General features: G+C 50.1%; 10 protein-coding genes across 10 annotated transcripts; 3 read left to right on the top strand and 7 right to left on the bottom strand.

The window, feature by feature from the left end:
• Nucleotides 1–28: 28 nt before the first annotated feature.
• N7533_003973 (RmlC-like cupin domain-containing protein) lies at nt 29–1,626 on the bottom strand (the record flags this gene model as incomplete). Its single annotated transcript, XM_057100623.1, has 4 exons — nt 29–723; nt 785–908; nt 979–1,194; nt 1,261–1,626. 4 exons carry the CDS (start codon nt 1,624–1,626, stop codon nt 29–31), a joined length of 1,401 nt encoding a protein of 466 aa, XP_056960253.1.
• A 674-nt stretch (nt 1,627–2,300) lies between these two features.
• On the bottom strand, nt 2,301–4,214 carry N7533_003972 (RsfS/YbeB/iojap family protein; the record flags this gene model as incomplete). The annotated part of the gene is made up of 1 exon (XM_057100622.1): nt 2,301–4,214. The coding sequence occupies one exon, from the start codon at nt 4,212–4,214 to the stop codon at nt 2,301–2,303; it is 1,914 nt and encodes a 637-aa protein (XP_056960252.1).
• Nucleotides 4,215–4,517: 303 nt separating this feature from the next.
• On the top strand, nt 4,518–6,249 carry N7533_003971 (ribosome-binding protein NMD3; the record flags this gene model as incomplete). The annotated part of the gene is made up of 3 exons (XM_057100621.1): nt 4,518–4,585; nt 4,676–5,340; nt 5,402–6,249. 3 exons carry the CDS (start codon nt 4,518–4,520, stop codon nt 6,247–6,249), a joined length of 1,581 nt encoding a protein of 526 aa, XP_056960251.1.
• A 234-nt stretch (nt 6,250–6,483) lies between these two features.
• N7533_003970 (RNA-binding ATPase activator ESF2) lies at nt 6,484–7,641 on the bottom strand (the record flags this gene model as incomplete). The annotated part of the gene is made up of 3 exons (XM_057100620.1): nt 6,484–6,830; nt 6,891–6,982; nt 7,037–7,641. 3 exons carry the CDS (start codon nt 7,639–7,641, stop codon nt 6,484–6,486), a joined length of 1,044 nt encoding a protein of 347 aa, XP_056960250.1.
• A 748-nt stretch (nt 7,642–8,389) lies between these two features.
• Nucleotides 8,390–9,665, bottom strand: N7533_003969 (coenzyme A transporter; the record flags this gene model as incomplete). Its single annotated transcript, XM_057100619.1, has 2 exons — nt 8,390–9,388; nt 9,495–9,665. The coding sequence occupies 2 exons, from the start codon at nt 9,663–9,665 to the stop codon at nt 8,390–8,392; spliced, it is 1,170 nt and encodes a 389-aa protein (XP_056960249.1).
• An 891-nt stretch (nt 9,666–10,556) lies between these two features.
• On the bottom strand, nt 10,557–13,967 carry N7533_003968 (uncharacterized protein; the record flags this gene model as incomplete). Its single annotated transcript, XM_057100618.1, has 8 exons — nt 10,557–11,646; nt 11,707–12,644; nt 12,689–13,294; nt 13,349–13,365; nt 13,425–13,527; nt 13,595–13,738; nt 13,795–13,860; nt 13,965–13,967. 8 exons carry the CDS (start codon nt 13,965–13,967, stop codon nt 10,557–10,559), a joined length of 2,967 nt encoding a protein of 988 aa, XP_056960248.1.
• A 2,398-nt stretch (nt 13,968–16,365) lies between these two features.
• On the bottom strand, nt 16,366–18,167 carry N7533_003967 (dolichyl-P-Glc:Glc1Man(9)GlcNAc(2)-PP-dolichol alpha-1,3-glucosyltransferase ALG8; the record flags this gene model as incomplete). The annotated part of the gene is made up of 6 exons (XM_057100617.1): nt 16,366–16,896; nt 16,949–17,088; nt 17,144–17,637; nt 17,702–17,895; nt 17,950–18,028; nt 18,091–18,167. 6 exons carry the CDS (start codon nt 18,165–18,167, stop codon nt 16,366–16,368), a joined length of 1,515 nt encoding a protein of 504 aa, XP_056960247.1.
• Nucleotides 18,168–19,168: 1,001 nt separating this feature from the next.
• On the top strand, nt 19,169–20,350 carry N7533_003966 (NAD(P)H-dependent flavin oxidoreductase; the record flags this gene model as incomplete). The annotated part of the gene is made up of 4 exons (XM_057100616.1): nt 19,169–19,211; nt 19,268–19,350; nt 19,424–20,152; nt 20,207–20,350. 4 exons carry the CDS (start codon nt 19,169–19,171, stop codon nt 20,348–20,350), a joined length of 999 nt encoding a protein of 332 aa, XP_056960246.1.
• Nucleotides 20,351–21,951: 1,601 nt separating this feature from the next.
• N7533_003965 (uncharacterized protein) lies at nt 21,952–22,773 on the top strand (the record flags this gene model as incomplete). Its single annotated transcript, XM_057100615.1, has 1 exon — nt 21,952–22,773. One exon carries the CDS (start codon nt 21,952–21,954, stop codon nt 22,771–22,773), a length of 822 nt encoding a protein of 273 aa, XP_056960245.1.
• Nucleotides 22,774–23,567: 794 nt separating this feature from the next.
• N7533_003964 (hydrophobin family protein) lies at nt 23,568–24,124 on the bottom strand (the record flags this gene model as incomplete). Its single annotated transcript, XM_057100614.1, has 2 exons — nt 23,568–23,637; nt 23,690–24,124. The coding sequence occupies 2 exons, from the start codon at nt 24,122–24,124 to the stop codon at nt 23,581–23,583; spliced, it is 492 nt and encodes a 163-aa protein (XP_056960244.1). The 3' UTR covers nt 23,568–23,580.
• Nucleotides 24,125–24,312: the final 188 nt, after the last annotated feature.

The raw sequence follows: 24,312 nt of genomic DNA, 5'->3' as shown, positions 1-24,312 counted from the left end.
ATATCTGCTTTCTAACCCCAGCCATCGGTTATAGTTCCAGACCCGATCGGCCGCCTTCACGAACAAAGTCGGGCTTGGTTACAACATTATGTTCATGGTTTTGAATTCGTTCCAGGAATTTCTTCGCATTTTCAGGATCGTCAGCAAAGAGAGTATCAGCAACGTGTCGCTGGGGAGTCTCGCCCATCCATTGGAACAAGGAAATGTCTCGGAACTCGTCGGCGCGGAAAACCTCCAGCATCTCAACGGGTTCATCACCGATATTCTCAACGAAATGCCCCATATTGCGAGGCACAATGCCAACGTCGCCGGGGAGATAGTCAAATGTCCGAGCAGTGCCTTCGGCAGCAAAGATGGTCACTCGGGCACGACCCTTTATGAAGAACGACCATTCATCGGCATTCGGATGCCAGTGCATTTCCCGGATAGCGCCAGGCTCGATGATCGCGTGTGCGGCAGAAACTGTCTTAGAGACAGGAAAATTGTTGGAGTCTGTGATTCGGACTTGTCCTCCGCCATTGCTGCTCTTGATCGGCTCTTGGTCGAGCATTCGGTGGGTGAATTGATACTTGGACTTCTTCACCTGCTTGCCGCTTGGAGCCTCATCGTCTATAGAGCCTGGCTTAGAGCCCTGGAAGATGTATTTTTCGCCTTCAGGGATGTGGGCGAACACCCTGGGGTCAAGGTTGAAGTTTTTGGATAGCACTGACTTGGGGGTATGTGCTATGCATTTTCGAGTATTAGTAAAGGAGCGGACAATCGTTGATCACCATATAGGGCTTACCCAGCCAATCCGTCAGAATAAAAGTTGATTCCTCGGAGAATCGTCCATCGTCAAAGATAAGAAGAAATTCCGTTCCATTGGGGCTTAAGCCTTGGAGAGAGTGAGGCACGCCGCTGGGGAAGTACTAGAGGGAGAGAGAGGGTGATGTTAGCTTTTCAAATCTGGGATCTGAAGGTAGATAAGTAGATACGAACCCAGATATCACCTTTCTTCAAGTCATCAATGAAGTTCCCGCCCTCGTAATCAAGCGCGGTCACTCGAACCTCGCCATCGAGAACGTACGCCCATTCGGCCTCTTTGTGCCAGTGAAGCTCCCGGATCACACCCTCATCAAGTCTCATGTTGACAGCAGCAAGCTCGACACTTGTTCCGAGTTCACGAACGGTAGTCTGGCGGGTCCATCCTCCTTCCTGTGTAATATTGGTTTAGTAGCTGGCTCGGGAAGAAAAGAAGTATAAGGAAGCGAGAGTCCTTACCTCAATACGGATATGGGAATCAGCAAAGCTCCAGCGCATATTAGCCAGATTACCCTTGTCAGTACTGGGAGGTCGTACAAGATCGGGGCTCTGTCGGGACCGATCCTTGTTCCAAGGTCCCAAGACTGAAGCGCCTAATCCATTGCGCCAAGGGAGAGGATCGAGTTCATCACCAACTGTATCAACAGCTTCATCGTAGGGATCTCGGTGGCCGGGAGTAAACGGGATGCGCCCGCCACCCGTCACACTGTTGTAAGATTTAGGGAGTTCAAGGCCATTTAGCAGACGTTGTTGAGGTCCGTCCTGTACTGGGATCGCACTGCATAAATGGCCTGCTAGGGCTAGTAGTAGAACGGTGGAGTGCATAGTGACACCAGGGGTTATCCTTGTTGCTTTTTTTTGATGTGACAAATATCAAGGTGAGGGGAAAAAGGACTCCTTTTAAAGAAATCAAACAAGGCATTCAAGTAAATGCCGCGGGTTGAGTTTGCGGGGAAGAAAAGACGCAATGACGCGCTGAGGCCTCGCCACTCCTAGTCATCAGAGGCACGTAATACATCTCTCTATCTTTTTATACTACGATGCTACAAGTACAACTGTTGATAACTCAATTAATTAGGTCTAAATGAGCCATCACTATCTATTTGCGATGGCTAAGAAATGCCAATGGGTATTTTTTTTACCACGAGACTACCGGCATTAATGTAATGCAAGCCAAGGCATTTAAGAGTCGAAGTGGGTTACTCCGCATTCTCCGCACTAAAATGGTCTGAGCTTCAAATGTACTCGGAAGGCACCGATATACTTGGCATCCCTTGTCAATCATCAAATTTTATTGGAAAGTTGAGAAACCGACGGGTTCTTATGCAAATATTCTATTAAACAAAGGTATGCTACAGCTATAATACAGGGAAGCCATCGGATATCATATCCATCGGCCTTTTTGCCTTCAAAAAGTGTCCTTGGCGAGTGCCTCCTGGCACTGAGTCCAGACATCTAGGAATTGACTAGGTGTCTTTCTCTCGGCTCGAGTTTGAATATCAGGATCCGCAACCAGAATACAGTGCATGAGGGGGGGTCACAATTGGACCCTGCAGCCGCACTGGAGTAACCTCTCGGTCCATCATAGGCACCCACTCAGAGATACACTCGCGCGCTCGACGCTCATCTCCAAGGTCGGCGTGCAGCTGGTACAGTTGGGCATAGTCTTCGGGTGTGCGAATGACACCTTTCAGGGGAAACTTTCGCCACAGACGCCAGAATCCATCATAGTCTTCACATCGAAACTGGGTTACCATGAGCCGGCGGGCTTCTTCTTCGTCAAAGGCGACATTGGCACCAGCAACGATTTTTGACAATCGATTCAGCATTTGACGTTGAGATTCGGACCATTCATTCCCAGTTACTGATTGCGGTGTAACTTTGGACTGGGAAAGACCTTCCTTCGATGGGAGTTTGGTTGTAGTATCAGCAACGCGGTAGAGCATATTGAATACTTTCATGTTGAGGATCGGAACGCCCCGCAGGCTGAGACGGTCGATAATTTGCAGAGCGAGCTCAATGTCGGCCTCGGGTAGGTATAACACAGGCTCTCCATGGCTGCCTTCAAGCTTTTGCGGGGCCAGGAGCGCGGATACAATCTCAAAAGCAAGATCATCCTCCAGATTGTAAGCATTGCTAAGATATGCGGTAAACGAGGCGGACAATGCAGGCTTGCTGTATGCCGGGTGGTGGCAAGAAATGGCGATCGTAGCCAGTTTTAGGCGCAGTGCCGCGAGAGCTTCATGGGACATATTGGCCGGGAGGCTCTCGTTGAGCAGTCGTAGAAACAGAGTAGATTGATAATCGTCGGGACCAGTCCCAAGTTCGATCCTCGCATTCTCCTCGGGAAGTCCAGTCAACATCTTGAGCAGCGATTCAGTGGACATTCCAGGTGTCTTTCCGGGTACCGATGATGCCGCAAAAACGGTAGCCGGGTCCACGTTCACGGATTTGGTGGAAGATGAGGCACCTTCGCGACTAGTGTGAAGACCTCTTTTCTGTCCACTGGGATAGCTGGCAGGACTATTCGAAAGGCGACCATTTGCCGAGGGTTCCGTCTTAGACGCAGATGCCGCATTATCTTGTTGAAGCTCGCGAATACGTTTGCGTTCGGCACGGTCAAAGTTCCCCTGCCATAGACCATCCAGGTCGACTTCGGCTCGCTTCTCCTCAGTGAAGATCTGAACAATCACGCTAGTGCCAGTATCAAGCTGACCAAAGCCTTCGAATCCGGCATCCTTGAGTTCCAATTCGATGGCACCTTTGTCAACAACGCCCGCGTTGACACAGATCCAACCTGTCGTGATGCCGTCATCCTTTTCATCCACCATTCTACCGGCATTGGCAGCTGCGCGCGCTCGCTTAGCCTTGCGACGGAGCTTGATCTTCAGCTCATTGCGTCCAAGTAAGCCGTCGGCAAATGGCGAAAGCTTGTACGTGGCCCGAAGCCACCTGCACAGACGATCGGCGGATACGTTCAGATGCTTCACGCTGCGTGCTGTTCCAATGATCATGATGACATTGGCGCCAAGTGCGGCGGGTGTTTCGAGACCACGAAGGTCAAACAGTTTGAGGCTATCCAAGCCGAGGTCTTTGTAGGAATATTCGAGCAGAGTAGGGAGAATTTCGGGGGAATTTTCTGGGATTTCTGGGATATGGTCTCCAGATAAGGATCGGGACTCGTCGGCGGCTGGTTCATCCTGCAGGTACCAGGGCACATGCGACTCAGAGGTAGATCCGTTATTTTCGACTTCAGCAACCACATCTTCCACAGGTGAAAGGTTGATATCGGGATGTTGTGAGGTAGGGGGCCGATCAGACCGCAACGGGCCTACTGTCGAGAAAGCTCTGGAGGTGAAAATGTGTCGAGGAGTATAGGTGTATCGGGGCATCGGCACTCCCGATACAGCCATGAATGATCGAATGACCTCATGGCGACAAGAATGGCACACGACCCCGCGTAACAAGGCTCTACTCATGGCGACGTGATAGTACTGAACCCTTTAAGGTCCGAGGGTCCTATCGCTCGAATTCCACGAGATATCGGCAGAAAGTCGAGGCGGTGAGCGATACTGCGTGCAAACAAGGCAAACGATGAGTCAGCGATAAAAGATTCGGCCATGGCGGGGCAAAAGTTACAAATCGATCTGTTCGTGACTTTGTTCTCTCACAGACTCCCTTGATTTTCGAGTATCTCCGATTGGAATCTCGTCAAGATGTCGATGGATCTGGATGCCCCCGTTCCCATGGTGGCAATGCAGCAGGAGCAGGCCATCTCTGCTACGTGAGTTTTTTTTCCTTTTTTTCTCTTATCGCGGAGGGGATTTTTTTCTACTACTGCGATAATGTGAATTTCAAATACTAACCTATCCAGTATTCTCTGCTGCAACTGTGGTGCTCCTATCGATGGAACTACCTCTGCCGGAGCGCTCTGCCAGGATTGTGTTCGTCTCTCGGTCGATGTCTCCCAAGGAGTGCAACGTGAAGCAACCCTGCATTTTTGCAAGGACTGTGAGCGTTGGTTGCAACCCCCCACCAGCTGGCTCGTCGCTGCTCCCGAATCGAAGGAATTACTCGCCATCTGTCTACGCCGTCTCCGTGGTCTTTCAAAAGTCCGAATTATTGACGCCAGTTTCATTTGGACGGAGCCTCACTCCCGTCGTGTGAAGGTCAAACTTACGATTCAGCAAGAGGCTTTCCAGGGTACAATCATTCAGCAGAGCTTCGAGGTTGAGTACGTCGTCGCTACACAACAATGCCCGGATTGTCAGAAGAGTTTCACCCACCACGCCTGGCGCGCATCCATCCAGCTTCGCCAGAAGGTCCCCCACAAACGTACATTCTTGTACCTCGAGCAGCTCATTTTGAAGAACGGCGCACACAAGGATACAGTCAATATCAAGGAGGCGAAGGACGGTCTGGATTTCTATTACGCTAAGCGTAATGAAGCCGAACGAATGGTCGAGTTCCTCTGCAGTGTTGCTCCCATTACTTCCAAGAAGTCCCAGGAGCTCATCTCGATGGATATCCATACATCTGGTAAGACATGCGTTTTCCCCGCCTCTACTAAGAAACCAATCTAATCAGTTTCCTCCTACAGTCGCCCAATATAAACACACTTGGTCCTGTGAGATCATTCCCATCTGCAAGGATGACTTGGTTGCGCTTCCGATTAAACTCGCCCGGCAGCTGGGCAACATCTCCCCCTTGACCCTCTGTCACCGCGTCGGCAGTGCCGTTAACCTCATCGACCCCCAAACCCTCCAAACCTGTGAAGTCCCCACGGGCGCTTACTGGCGCTCGCCTTTCAAGAACCTTTCGGATGTCACCCACCTGACAGAATTCGTCATTATGGATATCGAGCCTGTTGGTCAGTCCAACGGTCGATTCTTCCTGGCCGAGGCCACTGTTGCCCGTGCTTCAGACCTTGGGACTAATGACAAAACTTACTTCACACGAACTCACCTTGGTGGTGTCCTGCATGTCGGAGACTCCGCTATGGGTTACCATTTGGCCGGTACCATCTTCAACGATGACAACTACGAGGCCATCGAGAACAGCCACCAGTACGGCTCCACACTTCCTGATGTGGTCTTGGTTAAGAAGCACTACGCCCGCAAGAAGAAGCCCAAGAACCGCGCTTGGCGCCTCAGACGTATGGCTCGCGAGTACGAGGAGGAGGCTGCTGCTGCCAGCAGTGCTCCCGCCGCCCCTACCAAGCGCCAGGAACAGGAGGCCAACCGTATGGAGGCCGATTTCGAGATGTTCTTGCGCGATGTCGAGGAGGACCAGGAACTGCAACAAACCTTGGATATCTATAAAGCTCGCAAGAAGGCTCAGATGGCTGATCAGATGGAGGAGGATAGCGGAAGTGACGACGAGGTACCAAAGATCAACATGGACGAGCTTCTTGATGACTTTGATGATCTTAAGATGGGCGACGAATGAGCTTTCTACGAGTGATATCCTTGACGATCATGGCTGGCGTTTATTTGAAATTTCTGACGGGCTTGCAAGAAATCATAAAAGTTCTGAACATTTAGATTATAGCAGTGTGAATAGCTTGCGCAGTGCAAATATGTTTCTTCATCATGAAAATATTCTTTGGTAGTAATGTAGAACATGGATATCTCAATACAGTAGTTTGAATGATGGGGTGACCCATACACAAGGGAGATCAAATCAGAAGATCTTACCCAACACCCTCTTCGCATCAGCTCCAATAGTCTCCGTCTTCTTCGCAGAAACAACATCGCTTTGAACGAATGTCCTCCGCGGTTTCTTCGGGTTCTCTGGGGCCTTCGCTGGAGCGGTGACTTCGGTGGTGGCGTCACCCGCTTCCGTCTGTCTCTTCCTCTTCGCGTCGTTCTTCTTGGCCATACCCTCCTCGACTCGTCCACGCTCCACACCCGCCATGAAGACCTTCTCTTCCCTCTTGGCGCGCAAGTCTTCAGCACGTTGTCTCGACTCCCTCTCTGCGCGCTCTCTCTGGATTTGCTCCATCAGGTCCGACCATTTGTATCCGCGGACTAAGACGTAACACATTAGCATCGGTATGAATATGATAAAGCGCGCTCGGTATTACTCACGATACTTCATGTTCCAAATATCATCATGATACCACGATCCCTTCTTTCCTCCAACGAGTTGACAGTTCAGTGTCTCGGCGGCAAGTTTAGCACTATGTCGAAGGTCAGTAAAACCCAGCATGGGTAGCTTCAATTGCCAAACATACGTAGCCTTGCTTTGGAATTCCACCCATCCATCAGAATATGTCTTCCTCTTATTGGACTGGCGCTTCGACGCGCCATTACCCTTGACCGTCGGTTGTAGGAAAACCCTCGTGATAGGCTCAAACCCACGCTGCTCTAGGAAGGACCGTAGGGCAGAGGGCTTGAGGTATGGAGGCAAGGAGCTCAGGTAGATGACACCGGGCTTCGATTTCGACTTCTTGGTCGGTTTGACGGGCTTTGTGGTGAGCGGCTTCTTGGATTTCGAGGATTTGGAGGCCGTTAAGTCGAGGTAGTCGTCCTCTTCTTCTCCATCTTCGCTGTTCTCTGCGCCCTCCTCTTCCACCTCCTCGTCGGAAGCTGCTTCCATGCGAGACTTCACTTGTTTGCGCGCTTTTCCCTTCTCCTCTGGTGCGTCATTTTCGGAGTCTTCTTCGTCGGACTGATCTGATTGCAGACCGAACAGGTCTTGGGTGTCTGCTGTTCGGCGCCGCTTCACATTGTGGGCTTTGCTTTTCGTCAGGTTCTCCTCGGAGTCATAGCCGCGGTCGCTCTGCTCTTCATCTTCGCTTGGGAGGTCGAGGAACTCGTTATGCTTGCGTGTAGTCATTTCGTGGTCGTTTGAAGAGAGAATAATGGCGAGTCGCAATCGCCTGAACTTTTTTTTGTTGTGGTCCGTGCGCTCCGCGGACCCACCCGAAGGACTATGCAGTAGTTACAAGGAACAAAGAGCATGGAGGAATGCTTTAGATCTTAATTGCAGGCCTCTATTTGCGGGGATCCTAATATACAGCCGTAGAGAATTGGGATACAGCGCTATTTAGTATGCGCCTGGGAATTCCATGCTACGATGCCTTCCAAATTGCAGATTGCAGGCATCTAGATGCGTGAATGAACTTTGGAATGAATAATAGAAATCTGTGTATCTTCAATGGCTCTTCTATATACTAGTATGCCTCACGGACGAGAATAAAGTGCGGGAATATGACCAAAACGCCCAGCAGTGGGAATCAAAAGCCGAGAGATGGTCCAGTCGGCGTGCAAGAGAAGAAAAAAAGCGATCTATCGGCGCTCTATCGCGAAAAGCATTTGCCTTTAAGCTACTATGATGTGCATCGAGAACATGAAAGGTCATGTTCAACGCTGAGAACATAGGAAATTGGGCGTCGGAGGAATCAAGGGGACAAAGCCCCATGAGTGCTGGTATTGGACTTGCAGAGGAGACAAGCTGTGAGCCAGAGAGTCCTCAGTCAAACCCCGTCGCGAATCGTCACACGAGTGCTTCAAAAGCCCTCTGGGGGTATTGCTCTGAACGGCAAAGATAAAGTTGCCCGATGTCGATGGGTCTGGCCGAATATCTAAATCCCCAGTTGCCACTTCAAGCGCTCATAAACGAAGAAGGCGGTCGCACTCATCGGTACAATCTTAATATACCCAATCGTCAAACCAACCCAGAACCCGCGGAACCCCCGCTCAAGCCAGACCTTCCGGCCAGTCTCAGCGATACCCATGCGGCGGCCATCACCAACAGCGCCGCCAACTTGCATCCGTCTCCGGATAACTTCAAGCGGGTATGAGAATGTTTGCGCGACAAGGCCGGCGACGGCGCCGGAGAAAAGCTCCGCTGCAGCGGTGAGCTGGGGATGTCGAGATCCCTTCTTCGGCTTGGTCTCTGAGTCTGGAATCGTGGTATACTGTGAGACAGAGGGGTAGCGAAGCCAATCACCCACCGTGTCGTGCGTCAGGAACGACACGCCCGCGTAGGGGAGCATGCCGAGGATGGTGGGGCCGAAGCCACGGTAAAAGTTCGCGAGGCCGGATCGAGGAACGGCCTTGTTTATTGTTGACGAAACATTCTCGGCGGCGATGACGCTCGCGGAAGCTTGTTGGGTGCCTGTGGCGGTGGCCGTTGCTGTTGATGTAGCGCTAGATGATGGGGGTGTGATGCGTTCGTTGTAGATTTGTTTACAGATGTCTGTCAAGGATGACCGGGATGTGCGTTTGGTTTCAAAAGCCAATCGTACACGGATCAGCTCGAGGGGGTATGTGAAGAAAACAGAGGTGATTCCAGCCAGACTACCGGATACTAAACGACGGATTGCAGTCTCTTGTTCAGGTGACGTGATGATGGTGGCGCGGATTTGTTCGTAGGCGAGGAATTTGATGGCAGCATATGGGAAGATACGGAGAAGAGTGGCGGAGTGGCCCTTGTACAGGCCCCTGGAGCCTTCATACCGCTTGATGTCGTTAATCGCAGCTAGAAGTCCAGACCAGCTACCTGTGTATTTTGCAAATTGCGGATTTGAGGCCTGGAAGAGGATCTTCACGCGATCGAGTGGTGCGACGACGGTTTTGGCCTATGAATCATATCATAGTCAGTAAGATTATTCCCCGAATGAAAGAGCAAAAGTGGTGGCTTCCACTCTCCCACTTTCACTTCCACCTGCACCTCCGCGCACTCACCGCACAGCCCGCGGCTCCTCCTGCTAGACCGCTTCGTAATATATAGTCGAGACTGTTCTTCTGGACGGGCTTGTTGCCTTGGTTCTTCTGCTCGTCCGCATTGACATACTGGCCACCTGCGCCACCTTGAATCGGCGCCGGAGAGGCTCGTTGGTGTGCGATCTCACTCATCGGAGAGTTGAGATGCGGACTGGTATCCGCGCTTGGGTGAAGATATTGGCGTGGTTGTGAGAGAAGATCGGAATGAGTGTGGGCATGGTCTGGGAGTATCGTCGACATGAGAGGAAGGGGAGGCACAATGTGCGCAGTGTGTGGCCGAGGCGCACCGAGGGAAGAGGGTCTGGGGAATAACGGTTTTCCCCTCGTGATCACTCGGCGATATTTGGGAAAAAGTTGATTTGGTTTCGGTTTACCGGAGGATCGTCGGGACCGGGGGGTCAAGTAATACAGCGATACCCACGAGAACGGCAATACGACCAGATCGGTTGAAAGATAAATAGCGGAAGGGGGAAGTAAAGAATGGGAATGAAAGAGAGGCAAACCTTTGGAGGCAAAAGATCTCGCCGATGGCATCGCTGACGTCTTTTGCCGTGGACACTTCGGCGTACTGGCCTGACATGCCGATACCAGCCGCCCCCCCGCGTTTAGCCGCAAGATGACAATACAAATACATATGATTACCATAAATTACACGGGTGGCGGGAAGCGGGACCATCCAACGAGTCCCGAACAACCGAATGGTCAGCCTACTCGAACGGCATAGATCGGTGATATTGAGAATTCTATGTTCGTGCATTTCTATCGGGTTTCTGGAAGAATAAGATAAGAATAAAAACAGATAGACAGAAAAAAACAACAAATCACACAGTCAATAATCACAGTGAATCAACCCCGCTCCCCTCCCGACTCCTTCCCCAGCGCAGATGCACAGAATGTATACAGTATAACAAAGCCAGGAATGTTACAAGATCGTGGTCGCATGATCTCTAGTAGATGCGAGAGAATCAATAGTAAAGAAGAGAAAGAAAGGTGAATGAAAACAAAGACACTCGAGGTCTCAGATCAACCTCGACGGGAACCTTGACGGGTCAATGGCTTGCCTCGTGTTGCCTTGGTCTCACGGGTGTCATCTGTATTACGCTTCTGTCGTTTGGCTGGTCGATCAGGGTCCACGTGGAGATGTCCGATATCGTTCATGGCAGTTGTATTCTTCCAGCGGAGGCAGCGAAGACTGTGTTCATTCACGTCGACGTATGTCTTGTTGCGAGTGGTGACCCGTTTGGTGGGCATTTCCTCTGATTCTGCGCGTTCACGAGAGTCGACCAGGTAGGCCTGGCGATTCTTCATGTACTTCACAATATGAGTCTTCTGCAGTTGGAGTTCCTTCATGAGCTTGAATTCGCGAGTTCCTCGCGGCTCAAGCCATTCCATCAACTGCTCAATCGACTCCGGCTCCTCATAGTAACCCCATTCGCGAGCATTCAGCAGGTGTGTGGATCCTTCTTCGTGCTTCTTGCGCTCGGCAGGGGTGGTCTGGAAATGTTTGTGGTAAACCTTGCGTTGCTCATCGGTCAAGTCAATGAAGCCCTCACGCTCCATATCGTCGGGGCCCTGCACCCAAAGGCGGCCATTGGCATACTGGGCCTCGGAGGTGGAGCTATCCGGCATACCCTCGCGAGGCATTGCGTTGCGTTCAAACCACCAGTAACGATTGCAGAAGCGGTCCAGTCCCAAACACCTTGTTCGTGGGCAGTCGGCCTCACGCAGGTCGTTATCGACTATGTCAATTTCGTCTTGAAGCTTCTCGATCTTTGCCTTCTGGTCATCGATCTTCTTCAGAACCTTCTGGTATTGCTTAGAACCCTTGGGCTGCTTGGCCAGCTGTTCCTTGCGTTCTCGTTCAATCTCCTGTTTTCGTTTCCGCTCGAGGACACGGTCGACGCCTCCACGGAGTGCTCGTGGCCGAGGTGTATCTTCATCCTCCGAATCTATCGGCATTTCGGAATCACCTTCGAGAGTCAACTTGGAATCATCCATCCCATCAAGCTCTGGCACGGGTGAAGGAGATTTCTCTTTCTTGTCGGTTTCATTCTTTTCGGGTTCCGGTTGGAGAGCTTTGCGGTCCAGGTGAAGCTGGCGAAGTTCAACGAGTCTGGGGAAACAAATTAGTATTTGTCAACAATTCAGACGAAATATCCAAGGTGCTACTTACGCTGCCTTGCGTGCTTTTTGGTGTTCGATTTTAACCTTCCGAAACTCGGTCATTTGGTTACTGCATTCTTCCAGGTAGTTTCGGATAGCCTTTGTCTCTAGACTGAGCAGGGTGATGATCTGCAGAGCCTTGACACGCAAGTTGATGTCGAGAGTACTGTACTGTTGCTGAGCGGTTTTCTGGATTGGCTTCGCATCGAGCGGTGCTAGATGCTTGAGAATCTCGTTGCAGGTCGCCTCATAGCGAGGGCGAACAGAGAGCTGGTGCAGGAGACCGATCATCACTAGTTCCCATCCACCATTGCGGAAGTCCCGTCGACGAAGACGATCAATCCATCCATAGTTGGTAAACATTTCCGCGGCACGATGGATCTGAGTATCTTCTTCCTCCTCTTCGTCAATCTGCGTTTTCAGCGTCTCCAGCTCTTTCTTGGCCAAGCTTCCTCGGGTAGTCATTCTCCCTGCTGATTCTGCTGGTTCTTCTTCTTCTTCTTCGTCATCATCATCTTCACCCTCTTCATCGTCTTCCTCTGAATCGTCAGATTCTTCAGCAGGGAAATCAGGGAGATTGATCTGGATAGCACCATTCTCATTTTCCGAATTGACCAATTTCTTCAAAATCGCACAATGCAACTCTATAAACAATTCGCACTCCATTTGCTCCGAAGAGAAGCGCATAGATTGAAGAAAATCATCAAAAGTGAACGAGTCAATCTGGAATACCTCACAGTAAACGTTGAGAGTATCCCAGGTCTCCAGAAGCAATCCAACTGATTCAGGCTCCAAGTCATCGGGCAAAAGATCCTCGGCACCATCATCATCTGACTCGCCTAGCATCATAAACTTCAAAGTAGGGCGGTGTTTGTCACCTCGGCAGGGTGGAAGCTCCAAGTCCTCCATCGGATAACGGATCGGCGGGGAGATGGAGCCGTCGACTCGCTCTTGATAATCGCGGAAGGCGAATGCATTTTCTTGTCACCGACCAGCGGTGGCTTCGATGGGCGTAGGGGATTATTTGGAAGTAGAAATGAGGGATTGCCGTTCAGCGATCGCTGATATTCCTCGTACTGCGCCTGGCTAGATTTTGCTAAATCCTGGGTAGACAATTTCGATTTCTGCCCTTTCATAGCTGGTTTCAGGGCTGGCAGTTGCTGGGAAGAGAAGAAGCCAAAATATCCGTCTTGGTCTGCCTTCTTCATTGCCTTCTTCTCCGCGACTTTTGAGCCATACTGGAGGTGTTTGGGAACCTCAGTGGAGATCTTGTATTCGTCGGCAATCGAAGGTTTGACCAGCCAAGGCGCACCAGTCCAGGATTCGCGAGTCACGTTGTGCTTAATGAATCCCCTTAGCATCAGCTTGGTGAAGGCCTTCCGGTCGCGGGTGATATGATTATGGTCCAACAGGGCCTCCTCATTCGGACGATCGAGGATCTTGACCAGATATGTAGAAGCCGCTGGCTTTTTAACAGTGCCATCCTCAAACAGTTGTTCGGCGAAGTTTGCCTTATCCCTGATAGTCCCATGTAGCCTACTGCCATCTTCCAGGATAATCAACACATTTTCTCCGGGGTAAAAATCGAACTTGAATTCCTAGAGTCATTCGTTAGTGCTGGCGCATATTTTAGCGAATACGGTTCTTCTCACTTCAAATATCTCATCCACTTTTAGGAAATCACCGTTAGTCCTTGCTCAGGTTCAGTAAATCAACCAAGAGACATACCCAGATTATCGACCCTTGAGACCGTAGAGAACTGAATTCGACGCAAAATTGGCTCCCTGAGCGCTTCCGGGAAGCTGCTGTTCACCTCGCGCGATTCCTCCATCTAATGTCGAGTTGAGTATTTGCCCCTCACGATGGAACCGCATGGCGGAGCGGAAACAACGACATACCTCACTGCGCATTGCCTCGAAGAAATTCAGACCAGAATGGCCCGTGATTTCACATATAAACCGGCGTTGTTTGTAGAAATCCATCCGGGCGAGGTACGCTTCATAGCTCGTGAAGACCTCGCTGGTCTCTGGGACAACCCAGACCTGCAACACCATGTCAATCCTCTGGTTCTTCTAACAATCCCACACAATATAGGTACCTCGGAGTTGTCATCATGAATCACGGGTCGTGGGAGGTATGTGACCGGCTTCCGTTTGAAAAATACCTAGGTCACAGTGTAAGCTCTGTATGTCCCTCGAGAATAGTTATATCTTTGCGTCGAGTATTGTTTCGCGAAGGTTCAAATCGGGACATTCGATATGGCCATACCATGGTCTTTTGACGAAGGTGCAGGTACGCGTCAGTCTACCGGAGACGACCGCGACCGAGCTCGAGGATGAATAGACTAGACAGCACGCGATATGATCAGCCAACATGTCCGATGTATATAGATTGAAAGGGTAATGCGATAGGTATATTGCGTGTGCCACGCGCAATCATAAGATCCGAAGGATGCCGGGTGGTGGTGTCGAGGTCGGTCCAGACTTTTGGGGGGCAGCAGGAGATCGAGGCGACTCGGCAACAGTGGAGAACAAAGATGGAAGTAAACTCGCGGACTTACCGAGAGTAAACGCGTCGTAAGTATACAGGGATAGATAGCAATTCCTGGGCTGTGGCGGTGGTGGGAAGAGATCAAGTGCGCACGATTTGGGGAAGGGGAAGAGGATGAAGAAAGTTACAAGTGCCAGAAGAGAAGGTAAAAAGCGCAGTGAGGAGCGGTCGATCAACCGCGCCGGAGCGGCGGGCTGTGATTGGCGGAGAGGAGGAGCAGGGCGGGCGAAAGTGGAAAATGTGGAAAACGACTTTCTGCTCCCGCCGACCCTCTTTGCGCCCTCTGCGGCCGGCCACCATCGCCCTCAACGCGTTTCTGGTCCACCACACCCCCATCCATACCAGTATTTACCCTCGTTCGAATCGCCAGATCCTGGAGAATCTGCTCGATTGGGTTTTGCTTCATTTAATTGCCCAAAATCCCATGTTTAACCCGAGTATCAAATACTTTCGCGAGGGGCCTTGTTGTCACCTAGTCTATTTTGCCAACTATGTCCACCATTACTATCCCAATTTCTCGATTTTTTCCACCACCACAATCTGTAATAGTCCTTGTATCGGCGAGTAATCACCCATGTATCTCCAATTCGTTCCGATTCTTCCTTATGTCTAACATCAGATGGTCTTGGTTGGCAGGCCATGGATGCATTACCATGCAGCTCATGTGCCTAGTCTCTGATGACCCCCCCATACTTAATATTCCGCCACTCCAGCTTCAACAGACTATATAAGCCAGGGCTGGCTTGTCACTCCTACTATCTCGGGAATTACAACGAATATTCCTAACTTGCATTGTATATTTAGCTTCAAATTATTCCCGTGAAGCATATATTTGACTTCTGCGAGCACCCGCGGGTGATGTACTCATCTCAGACGATCGCAGGATTAGATATGCATTAATCTTGTTAATCCAATGCAGTATAACAAAGATTCGATGTGTTACGGTCGCTGCGTTCACTGAATATCCTAGCGGTTATCCTCAGCGGTGCTGAGACCTAGCCATCTGATCCATCGCCTACTTAACTTTGGGAACTTATTACCCAAAGCTGAAAATGTATGTAAATGGACTGGTTTGAGCCAAAATTACACACTCGAACTTTTCTATATAACCAAAAGGCCCGCCGTAGCTTGATTCGACAAGCAGTCAAACCTTTTGCGATGAAGAACTACCTATACACTTGCCACCTACATACCTAGCTAGAAATTGCAGTTCCAAGGGCTTCTGGAATTTTCGTTCTATATAGCGATTGGTAGTCCCATTTCTGATGTCCGTACTTCGTTGACCAGGCCGAAGTCCTTGGTAAGAACAATGTGCTCGATTCGCCAAGCGCTTGAATGCTTCTAGATACCCTGTCAGATCCAAATTGATGGAATATAGCCGTAAAGCCAGTTGGGTGACCATTGGATGGCATTTCGTTTGAGTTGGCGCTTATTCTCAGTATCTAAGTGCAGAAAATTGACGTCGTGAACTTCATGCCGTGCAACACTTTCCGTGGAGAGCCCGCCCGGATGTGCCAAGTTCACCAGGGAAAATACTCCACGTACACTCCTTAGAGGCCTTGGAAATTACCGATATTAACATTGTATACATTCTTCAAGTTGAAGTTTATATATAAGACGCCATTCCAACAGCTTTGAGTCAGGCTTGAAGCCTGAGGAGGTGATACTGAGGATTTCTGAATTTTTGCCAGAAGCCAAGTTTCATCCCAGTTCGTAGCCTCGATACCTAGGTATATAGTAAATACTAGTAGTAGTAGTACTAGTAGGATCAGTTTGATCGGAGGATGGCCAAAGCATGACGAAGTTGAAGGTCTTCATAATCAGCTTCTAATCATGAATGATAGATAGGGATAAACCATTATTTTCTCCCGATTTGACGCGCATTTGTATTTAGCCCGAGTTTCACGCCTGCATGGATTTCACGGGGCGGCGCTAGCCCGTCCGAGAATAGCGTGAAATAGACTCCGTGGTTGAAGTGGGTCAGACCCACGTGGATTTGGTTACGTCATCTTATTATGCCTCGACAGGCTGGACATGGACATGCAAGCAGAGCAGCAACTGATGATTAAATTCTAGTTATATGTTGAGCCGAGGCTTCTTTTTCTATCTGGAAACCGATCTATGCCGTGAAATAAACCACCATAAATCCAACCCAGCTCCCGACAACACCCACTGCGCAATAACTGCTCATAAACATTAGGGGTAAGAACTGTAGTCGTTCGAATCCGAAGACCAGCTGGTGAACCAGCGAGCAGTATACTATCAGTGGAATGGCGAATGTGAGGTATAGCAAAGCAAGTCGGTCGAAGACGAAAATTCGCGGTCGCTCTGGGACGGGGGCGACCCGGTCGAAGACGAAGAGGAAGAGGATCAACCAGAACACAGTGTAGACGGTCTTGAGCGGGAATTCTGCGGCGGTGAATAGCAGCGGGAAAAGCGAGACGTGACCGGCAACGGCCAGTGGTCGGAAAGCGCTGAAGTATCGACGATCCTTCAGAGCGATGAGGCTGAAGGGGATGATGATCAAAAGAATTGCCTTCTCATGGACGTGCCAGCCGAAAAGGAAGGAGGCGTATCCACAAAGTGTCACTGCTCCTACAAATGTCTCCCAGTTGGGACCTGAATGGAACCAAAGCTTCACAAGAGGGATCTATGCTGTATGAGTATCTGATGCGGATTATTTGGCGCGGGATAATACATACGAGTTGGAAGATAAATGTGAGCACAAAGGTTTGCTGGCTGGTGACCTCTGGGAGGACCGCGAAGGAAGTGTCACCAACAAGCCCACGGGTGACACTATTGAGAGCGTCTTGATTTACCGAAAGTCCCAGGCGCGGTGCCACTAGAAACCAAGTCAGCAAATCAGGCATAAGTCTGTTGGGAAGAAAAGAACATACAAGGAATCAAGGCACGGTCGGTAAAAGAATACATAGCCCAGATATTCGGCGCCCAGTACGCATGGCACAGCCCTCTCGAGAAAGGAAAGAGGCGATCCTTGAGCTGCAGCAATTGGCCCCACTGCACAAAGGGCCCAAAAGCAATACCAAAAACGCCAAGAACACAGACCCCGAGCTTAATGATATTGAAAACCCGAGGCCGGAAGACATTCTTGGGGTCGAGGCAGTAGAAACGGCCCAGGTAAACAAAATAAGCAAGGGCAAGATAAAGGTAGATGTGCTTCAAGCACAAAAGAATGGCGAAGAGAATTCCACTGTAGAGAAGTGTCGATTGTTTCCGAGCCAACACGATGGACAGGATCAAGATCCCGTACAAGAATCCATTATACTGGAAATGAATGTGGTCGATGATAAACAGGCCCGGGGAGAGAAGAATAGAGAGACTGGCCACGTGGGCAGCTTGTTTGTCCCAGGAAGGAGCCGACTTAACGTATCTATTAGAATTGGGAAAAATTAGTCTCGTCTCTTCTTTCATCCAAGGCAGTCGATTTGTCTTACCGGCTCAATGCAAATACCAAGACCAACTCGGTCACAATAACAGTGGCGCGTTGGAAATAAACTGTCTCCCAAGAATCATATCCCAAATTCTGCACAGCCAGCATTCCCGGGTCAATATATGCGGCCGCTTGCGACATGAGCCATTCGAAGGCTGCAAAGAACGGGGGGTAATCGAGGGTCCATTCGGAGGTTTTCTGCAACAGTGTCAACAGCCAGATAATTCAAATCAGGTGTGTGCAAGGACAGACCTCGTAATACCATTCCTTCACAGGAAGCGAATGAGTGATAGCAAGCCAATTCCGGTGCACTTCAAAGTCCGTCGACTTGCTGTAACCATCGGAACACGGTTAGATCTGGACGGAGGAGAACAGAGTAAACGAGCGACTCACTATGCGGGAAATAGCAGCACCTTGAAGGCCGCTGCCACGATGGCGCACTGCACCAATGAAGGATAGAGCTCAGCCATTGCGCATTTTCCGAACTCGAGTGATCATAGAGTTGCCAACGAACGCAATTGGGTACGCGGGCGATCTGCCCGCGTAGCTCTCCGCATGTGTCCACGTGACTGTGGAGAGCTTGCAGGTTCAGGAAGAACAATCTTCCGATTGGTCATGTGATTCGCTTGTGTATTTGGTTTTTCCCAGCGTGCTCATCCACTTTTGATTTTCTCTTCTTCACGAGTCTCCGCTCACGACGCCGTACCCCTTGAGGGAATGAAGTCGTCGTGCTTAGCACCCTCTTGTTTCGGCATTCTGTCGCGACTTAGAGGGACCTTCGAGATTCGCAGAAGGACTTCCCGTCGTTAATCGCCCATTCCCTCTGTCAATGAGCCGGATGGGTTTCATATTCAGGGTTACATATCAATTAGAAAAAAAAACAATGGCTGCACTGGTATTCAGAAAGTCCTCAAATCGATTTAGTAAACAATTCTCAATTGCATTTGTGTTCACCTTCCATACGTAATAGAAGGTGTACTGAGTACATCACCCTCCTTGGGTTAGGGGCTGACCTGATGGCCGCTGTCACATGCGGCGATGCTGAACAGACAGCAGGAAGGACTGGGCGGTCACCAGGGCTGGCCTTTGCTCTTGATCACTCATCAACCTTGTAATCATCCTCAAGTTGTTTCAGACCGAGGAACCCTTCCCCAAAGAAGGTACATTCATATATACCAGTGCTCTTGTGTCTGTCCGGGTCCGTCGGCAAGACCGCCCACTCGGCCTGGCGTAACTAATCAGTCAGCGAACCTCGGCAACTTTGCTTCCCCACAGCCCAGGTCCGCGGCTACCCCGACCCCAGGACTCGGTGCTTTTTATTCACGATAGCCTGGTATTTGAGCATCTGATCCTGTTCTTTACCTGCTCCTCTTATTTCGCTACCTCTCTTGATACTAGATTTGAGAGCCGTTGAGAAACATACACCTGAGATTTCACACCCCGTTTATATACCAAGACAAGAAACGACAAGATGCCGTTTAATACTGCCCTGACGCGCAAGCTGGGCATTCGCGGTAGGTTACTCTAATATGGTGATCCACATCACGGTCAAGAGACTGACAATTTCCAGTCCCCGTGGTGCAGGGAGGTATGCAGTGGGTAGGATACGCCGAGCTGGCGTCTGCTGTTAGCAATGCGGGTGGCTTGGGTCTCGTATGTTCCCTGTTCCTGGCACACAGACGGATTGATCCATGGAAGGCGACAAGACTAACATACACTCATTCAGCTCACTGCTCTCACTCAACCTACACCCGAAGATCTGCGCAAGGAGATCCGACGATGCCGTACCATGACCAAGTACCCGTTCGGGGTGAACCTTACCCTCCTCCCTGCCCTTGTGCCTCCCGATTACGCCGCCTACGCTCAGGTCATCATCGATGAGGGCATCAAGATCGTCGAAACCGCTGGTAACAACCCGGGCCCTGTCATTCAGCAACTGAAGAAGGCTGGCTGTACCATCCTTCATAAGTGCACCACCATCCGCCACGCCAAGTCCGCCGTCAAGCTCGGCGTCGACTTCCTCTCTATCGACGGCTTCGAGTGTGCCGGTCACGTTGGTGAGCACGACATTACCAACTTCATCCTTCTCAGCCGCGCCCGCCAGGATCTGGGTGTGCCCTTCATTGCCTCGGGCGGCTTTGCCGATGGCCAAGGTCTAGCTGCAGCTCTCGCATTGGGTGCCGAGGGTATTAACATGGGTACTCGTTTTATGAGCACTGTTGAGGCCCCCATTCACCAAAAGGTCAAGGAGGCTATTGTCAACGCCCAAGAGACTGATACCGCTCTTGTTCTCCGTCGCTGGAAGAACACAACCCGTCTGTTCGCGAACAAAGTTACCCAGGATGCTTTGAAGGTCGAGCGTGAGAGCACAACGGGAGACTTTAGCGAGATCGGACCCTACGTGAGCGGCAAGCGAGGCCGCCAAGTTTTCGAGAACGGTGATGTTGACTTTGGAGTAAGCATATCACACATTATTGGTCTTTGTCATAATCTAACAAGTGTTTCTTAGGTCTGGACCGCTGGCCAGGTCATTGGTCTTATTCACGACATCCCGACCTGCGCTGTCCTGCTCGACCGGATCGAGAAGGAGGCCCAGGAGGCTATGAAGCGCAGTCAGTCACTGTATATTGACGCTCCTACCAGCAAGCTTTGAGTGGTGACGCTCTGAGCTTTATTATATTGTTCTATATCATTTTGTTGTTGAAGTATACAATAGATCGTCACGAGCATAGTTTCTGGCTATGACAAGGATATTCTGATCCAACTCCTTGCCGTTTGTTGCCGTAGGCTCTGTCTCGGTATCAGAGCCTAGTACTAGTATATACTAGTTAGCTTCGGCTACTTGTATGACACTACTTACCTCATTATATACACTGTGGGGATCTTATCTACGATCCTAGTAGGTATCGATTTTAATTAGCTACAAGACCCTCATTGTGTGCAAAAATCCAGAACCTCTCATGTCTTCAGAAGTTACATGTCTAGAGGGCCTGCCTGGTGGCACACGAGGCATAATGGCAAAGAAATACTTGTATAAGCGAACTAAGGCGCAAGCAAGTAAAATCAGGTTTAACAAACTGGTGGTATTTGTGAATCACTTGAGTCAAAATGATGATAAAATGAAGCTAGTGCGCTATGGTCACCATGTAGAAGCAGGTAATGAGCTGTTTCTCCAACTCGTCTTTGGTAAATCTCTCTTATGCTTTTTCTGTTTCAAATGTGCAGCTTCAAGGGATAACTACTCGGAGACCTGCCCAACATGCCATGTCATCCACGCTGCTGCACACGCTGCTGCACACGTCGAAGCTAATACGACGGTTCCAAATGTTTCAATACGGCCAAGACACCGCCATTTCCACAAGGGATTAACTTGCGCGCGATGGCTGGGGTCCATGCGCTGCATTCCTTCAAGTGGAGTTCTAGTTCCTGAGATCGACTATACTGTAGGCCCGAGCATTCCATCGTCCACTGCAATGCCAACCGCGCCCGAGCATTTGAACACAATAGCTGGTGCATGCCAGGATCATAGCACAAAAAACTGAGGGCGAGCTGCATCGCCGAGCCGCTCGTGTCAGCCAGGGGCATCCTTGCATACGCCCTTGACAGATCCTCTGGGGAATGCGATCCTCCGGCTCTCGCGATTGGACTTGTCATGATCGGCTTGACAGCTTTCCGGTTGATTGCTGCAAGCTCCGATCATGGGAGCTTTAATGCGTCTACCACCGTGCTGCATGAGATCACGTTGATGGATGTGCTGTCTTGTCACTCCTTTGTACAACAAATGTGCAGAGTAGATGCGTCGGTCTCAAGTACCCAAGTACACTTACATCAAGGAACGTACTTGTGAACTGTTAGAGTGTAGACTAGCCTGGTCGATTGATTGGTGCTCAACGCAAGAACGTCTCGTGCATCACTTTGGCTCATACACCTCCACCTTCAGATTGAACGCCGACCGTTTCACAACAACCGTTAGCGCAGCATGATCCCATCATTCTATAGTCAATGGCTAGAAAATCCGTACAACATCGCTCACATTCAAATTACCTTCCCACATATCTAGTGCATGCCTAATATCTACCGTAAGTTCTGTATTAAAGGCGTGCTGCACGTACAATGCAGCAATCCCAGCCCAAGACACCCCTTGCCCCAGCCCCAGCGATTTAGTTTATCAGCTATACTACCCCCCCACGTCCCAGCACCCTGAAAAACCCTCAATCTCAAGTACAAAAAGAGATAAATCCTCCAACATCAATCATGGGCTTCATCTCTTCTGTTGCTCGTTGCGTACGCGATAACAAGCTCTCCCGCAGACTCTCCACAAATAACAAACCACAACGTCTGGAAGACGACTACAACGACCTAATCAAAATTTCCTCAAATACAACCTCCCTTGCTCGAGCTGAAAGCATGGCGTCCGCATCGACAGCTGTCCACCACTCCGCTCACGAGCCCACTTTCCCGACCGAGACCCCAGTTCAACATGAGCAAATGAGTCCCGCGCAATTGAGTCTGAGCATTCAGATGCAAAATCTCTTCGACAATGGGCAGCTCCTGGATGATGCAAATAACAGAGCCGCGAGAGCTTTGTCAAGACCCGAGTATCCAATTCTCAAGCTCGACACCGTTCAGTCGCCGTTTGATACACCGCCGAAAAAGCTACAAGCTCCCATCGAGACAGGAGAGAAGACGGCGTTGGATGAGACCAGATATTTCAAAAACGGCTACTTGAAGCGCCAGCGAGAAGAAAAGAGCGGTGATAATGTCGGAATGGAGAAGGAAAGCGGGAAGAAAGGTTCAAAATTACGTCGTTCGATGACTGGTCTCTTTCGAAAGACGTATAGTTTCCGACTACCTCGATCGCCGGTGTCTATGAAGACAGTGCGTGCCCCCACATCTCCCACATCTCCCACATCTCCCACATCTCCCAGATGGATCGATGTAGATGCTTCAAGCTTGGCGGATGAGGAGTGTTTAGTTTCCGAGAAAGACGAAGAAAAGTGGCTGGAGGCTCATGGTATTGGTGGAGGACGGGATATCGGAATTTGGACCAGCGAAGGTGTTGGAAGAACTTATTGATAGAGATCAATCAAAAAGGGAATTTGTATATACATCATCAGCCGGACGGTAGGCAACCTCGTCTAAGTCAACAAATATAGTTATGAATAGCAAACAAGCGAATTTGAGCGAATCATGCTGAACTACTACTACTCGTTGGCGGTGGACCTTGCTTGATATTGTGTACAGATCTGGTGGCTCCACACCTCTCACAACTACTAGTAGTAGGGCTAGCGGCCTTGGGTCTGACCGCCATATTTTGGCTTGTATAGCAAATGAGGAAGAGATAACATTAAAAACTGACGTATCCATCACTGGCGCAGCTTGAACCTAATGTTCCAAGAAAATAACAGAAGTTTCTGTCGATATGAGTGTTATTAGGCGGGAGGTTATACTGGAAGGTCAGAGAGGATAATTTGATAGTATGTTAAATTGGTGACTACAATGCTACTTTATGAAACACATTAGAGCAAATCTAATGGATTAAAGGTATATATGCGAAAGAATACCGGGATAGACAGCAGCTAATCCGGTTCCAGTGCACCAAAACAAGAAGCAAAGGCATCATGCCAAAAGACAAACATAAAAACGAAAACAGTCTTCTTTCTCCGAGGGTGCCACACGACACAGCTAATGATACACGGGTGGGATAAGATCAGATCGCCTAACTATTCCAAACAGATACCAGCACCTCCGACTTTCCTTCTCCGAGAATCGATAACAGTTCATTTCAGCGCTTGTGTCGGAACCATGATACCCAGAAGGGTGACAAGGACCGGCGCAGAGGCCATTGCTTCTCGCATAATGCCAGAAAACATGGTAGAGCGCTTAGATGATGGAGCCAAGGGCGACGCAGGGCAGGCCGACACCGACGAGGTCGGAGTTCTGGTGAATTGTTAGATATGCCAATCGATCGCACTGAATATATGGTACTTACGGCGCTGGAGGGGGAGTTCTGGCAGCAGGCAATGTTCTGCTTGCACTTCTGGTTGACCAGATCCTGGATGGGGATGGCAATGAGAATGGGGATCTGGAGGTCCAGCTTGGAGCACTGGTCGAAGAGACCGAGACCGTCAGAGCCGGAGCCAGCACCGATCAGGTTGCTCAGGGTACCGCCGAGGATGCCAGAGTTGACATCAGTGGTGTCACCGGCGTAGGTGGCCTTGTTACAGCAAGAGAGCTGAGCCTGGTCACCGCACTTGGCCTGAGCCTGCTTGACAGTCATGTTGTCAGGGACAGGGAAGCGGACGTTGGTGTTGCCCTTGTTGCCGACGCCGTTGGCGTTACCAACACCACCAGCAGAGGGGCCGGAGGGAGGAAGGGCATAAGCGGTGGCAGCGAGGGCCAGAACAGCGGAGAGAGTGAACTGCATTGTGTCGGTGGGGTTGGGTATGAACGAAAGGTGTTCTCGGAAGATAAGATATTCTTGAGAAAGAAGAGAAGACTGCTCAGAAAGAGATAGTTAAAGAGAGTGATGCGTGATGAAGAAAAGATTATCTGGGCGATGAAGGAAGACGCCTTTATACATCTCAGTGGTGGTCTGTGGGCTCCTTGGTTCAC

This window comes from Penicillium manginii (genome assembly GCF_028828005.1).
Source record: "Penicillium manginii strain IBT 31320 chromosome Unknown utg000004l:1.0-7231830.0:1.0-7236170.0, whole genome shotgun sequence".
Lineage (NCBI taxonomy): Eukaryota > Fungi > Ascomycota > Eurotiomycetes > Eurotiales > Aspergillaceae > Penicillium > Penicillium manginii.
This window is presented reverse-complemented; position numbering and strand designations above follow the sequence as displayed.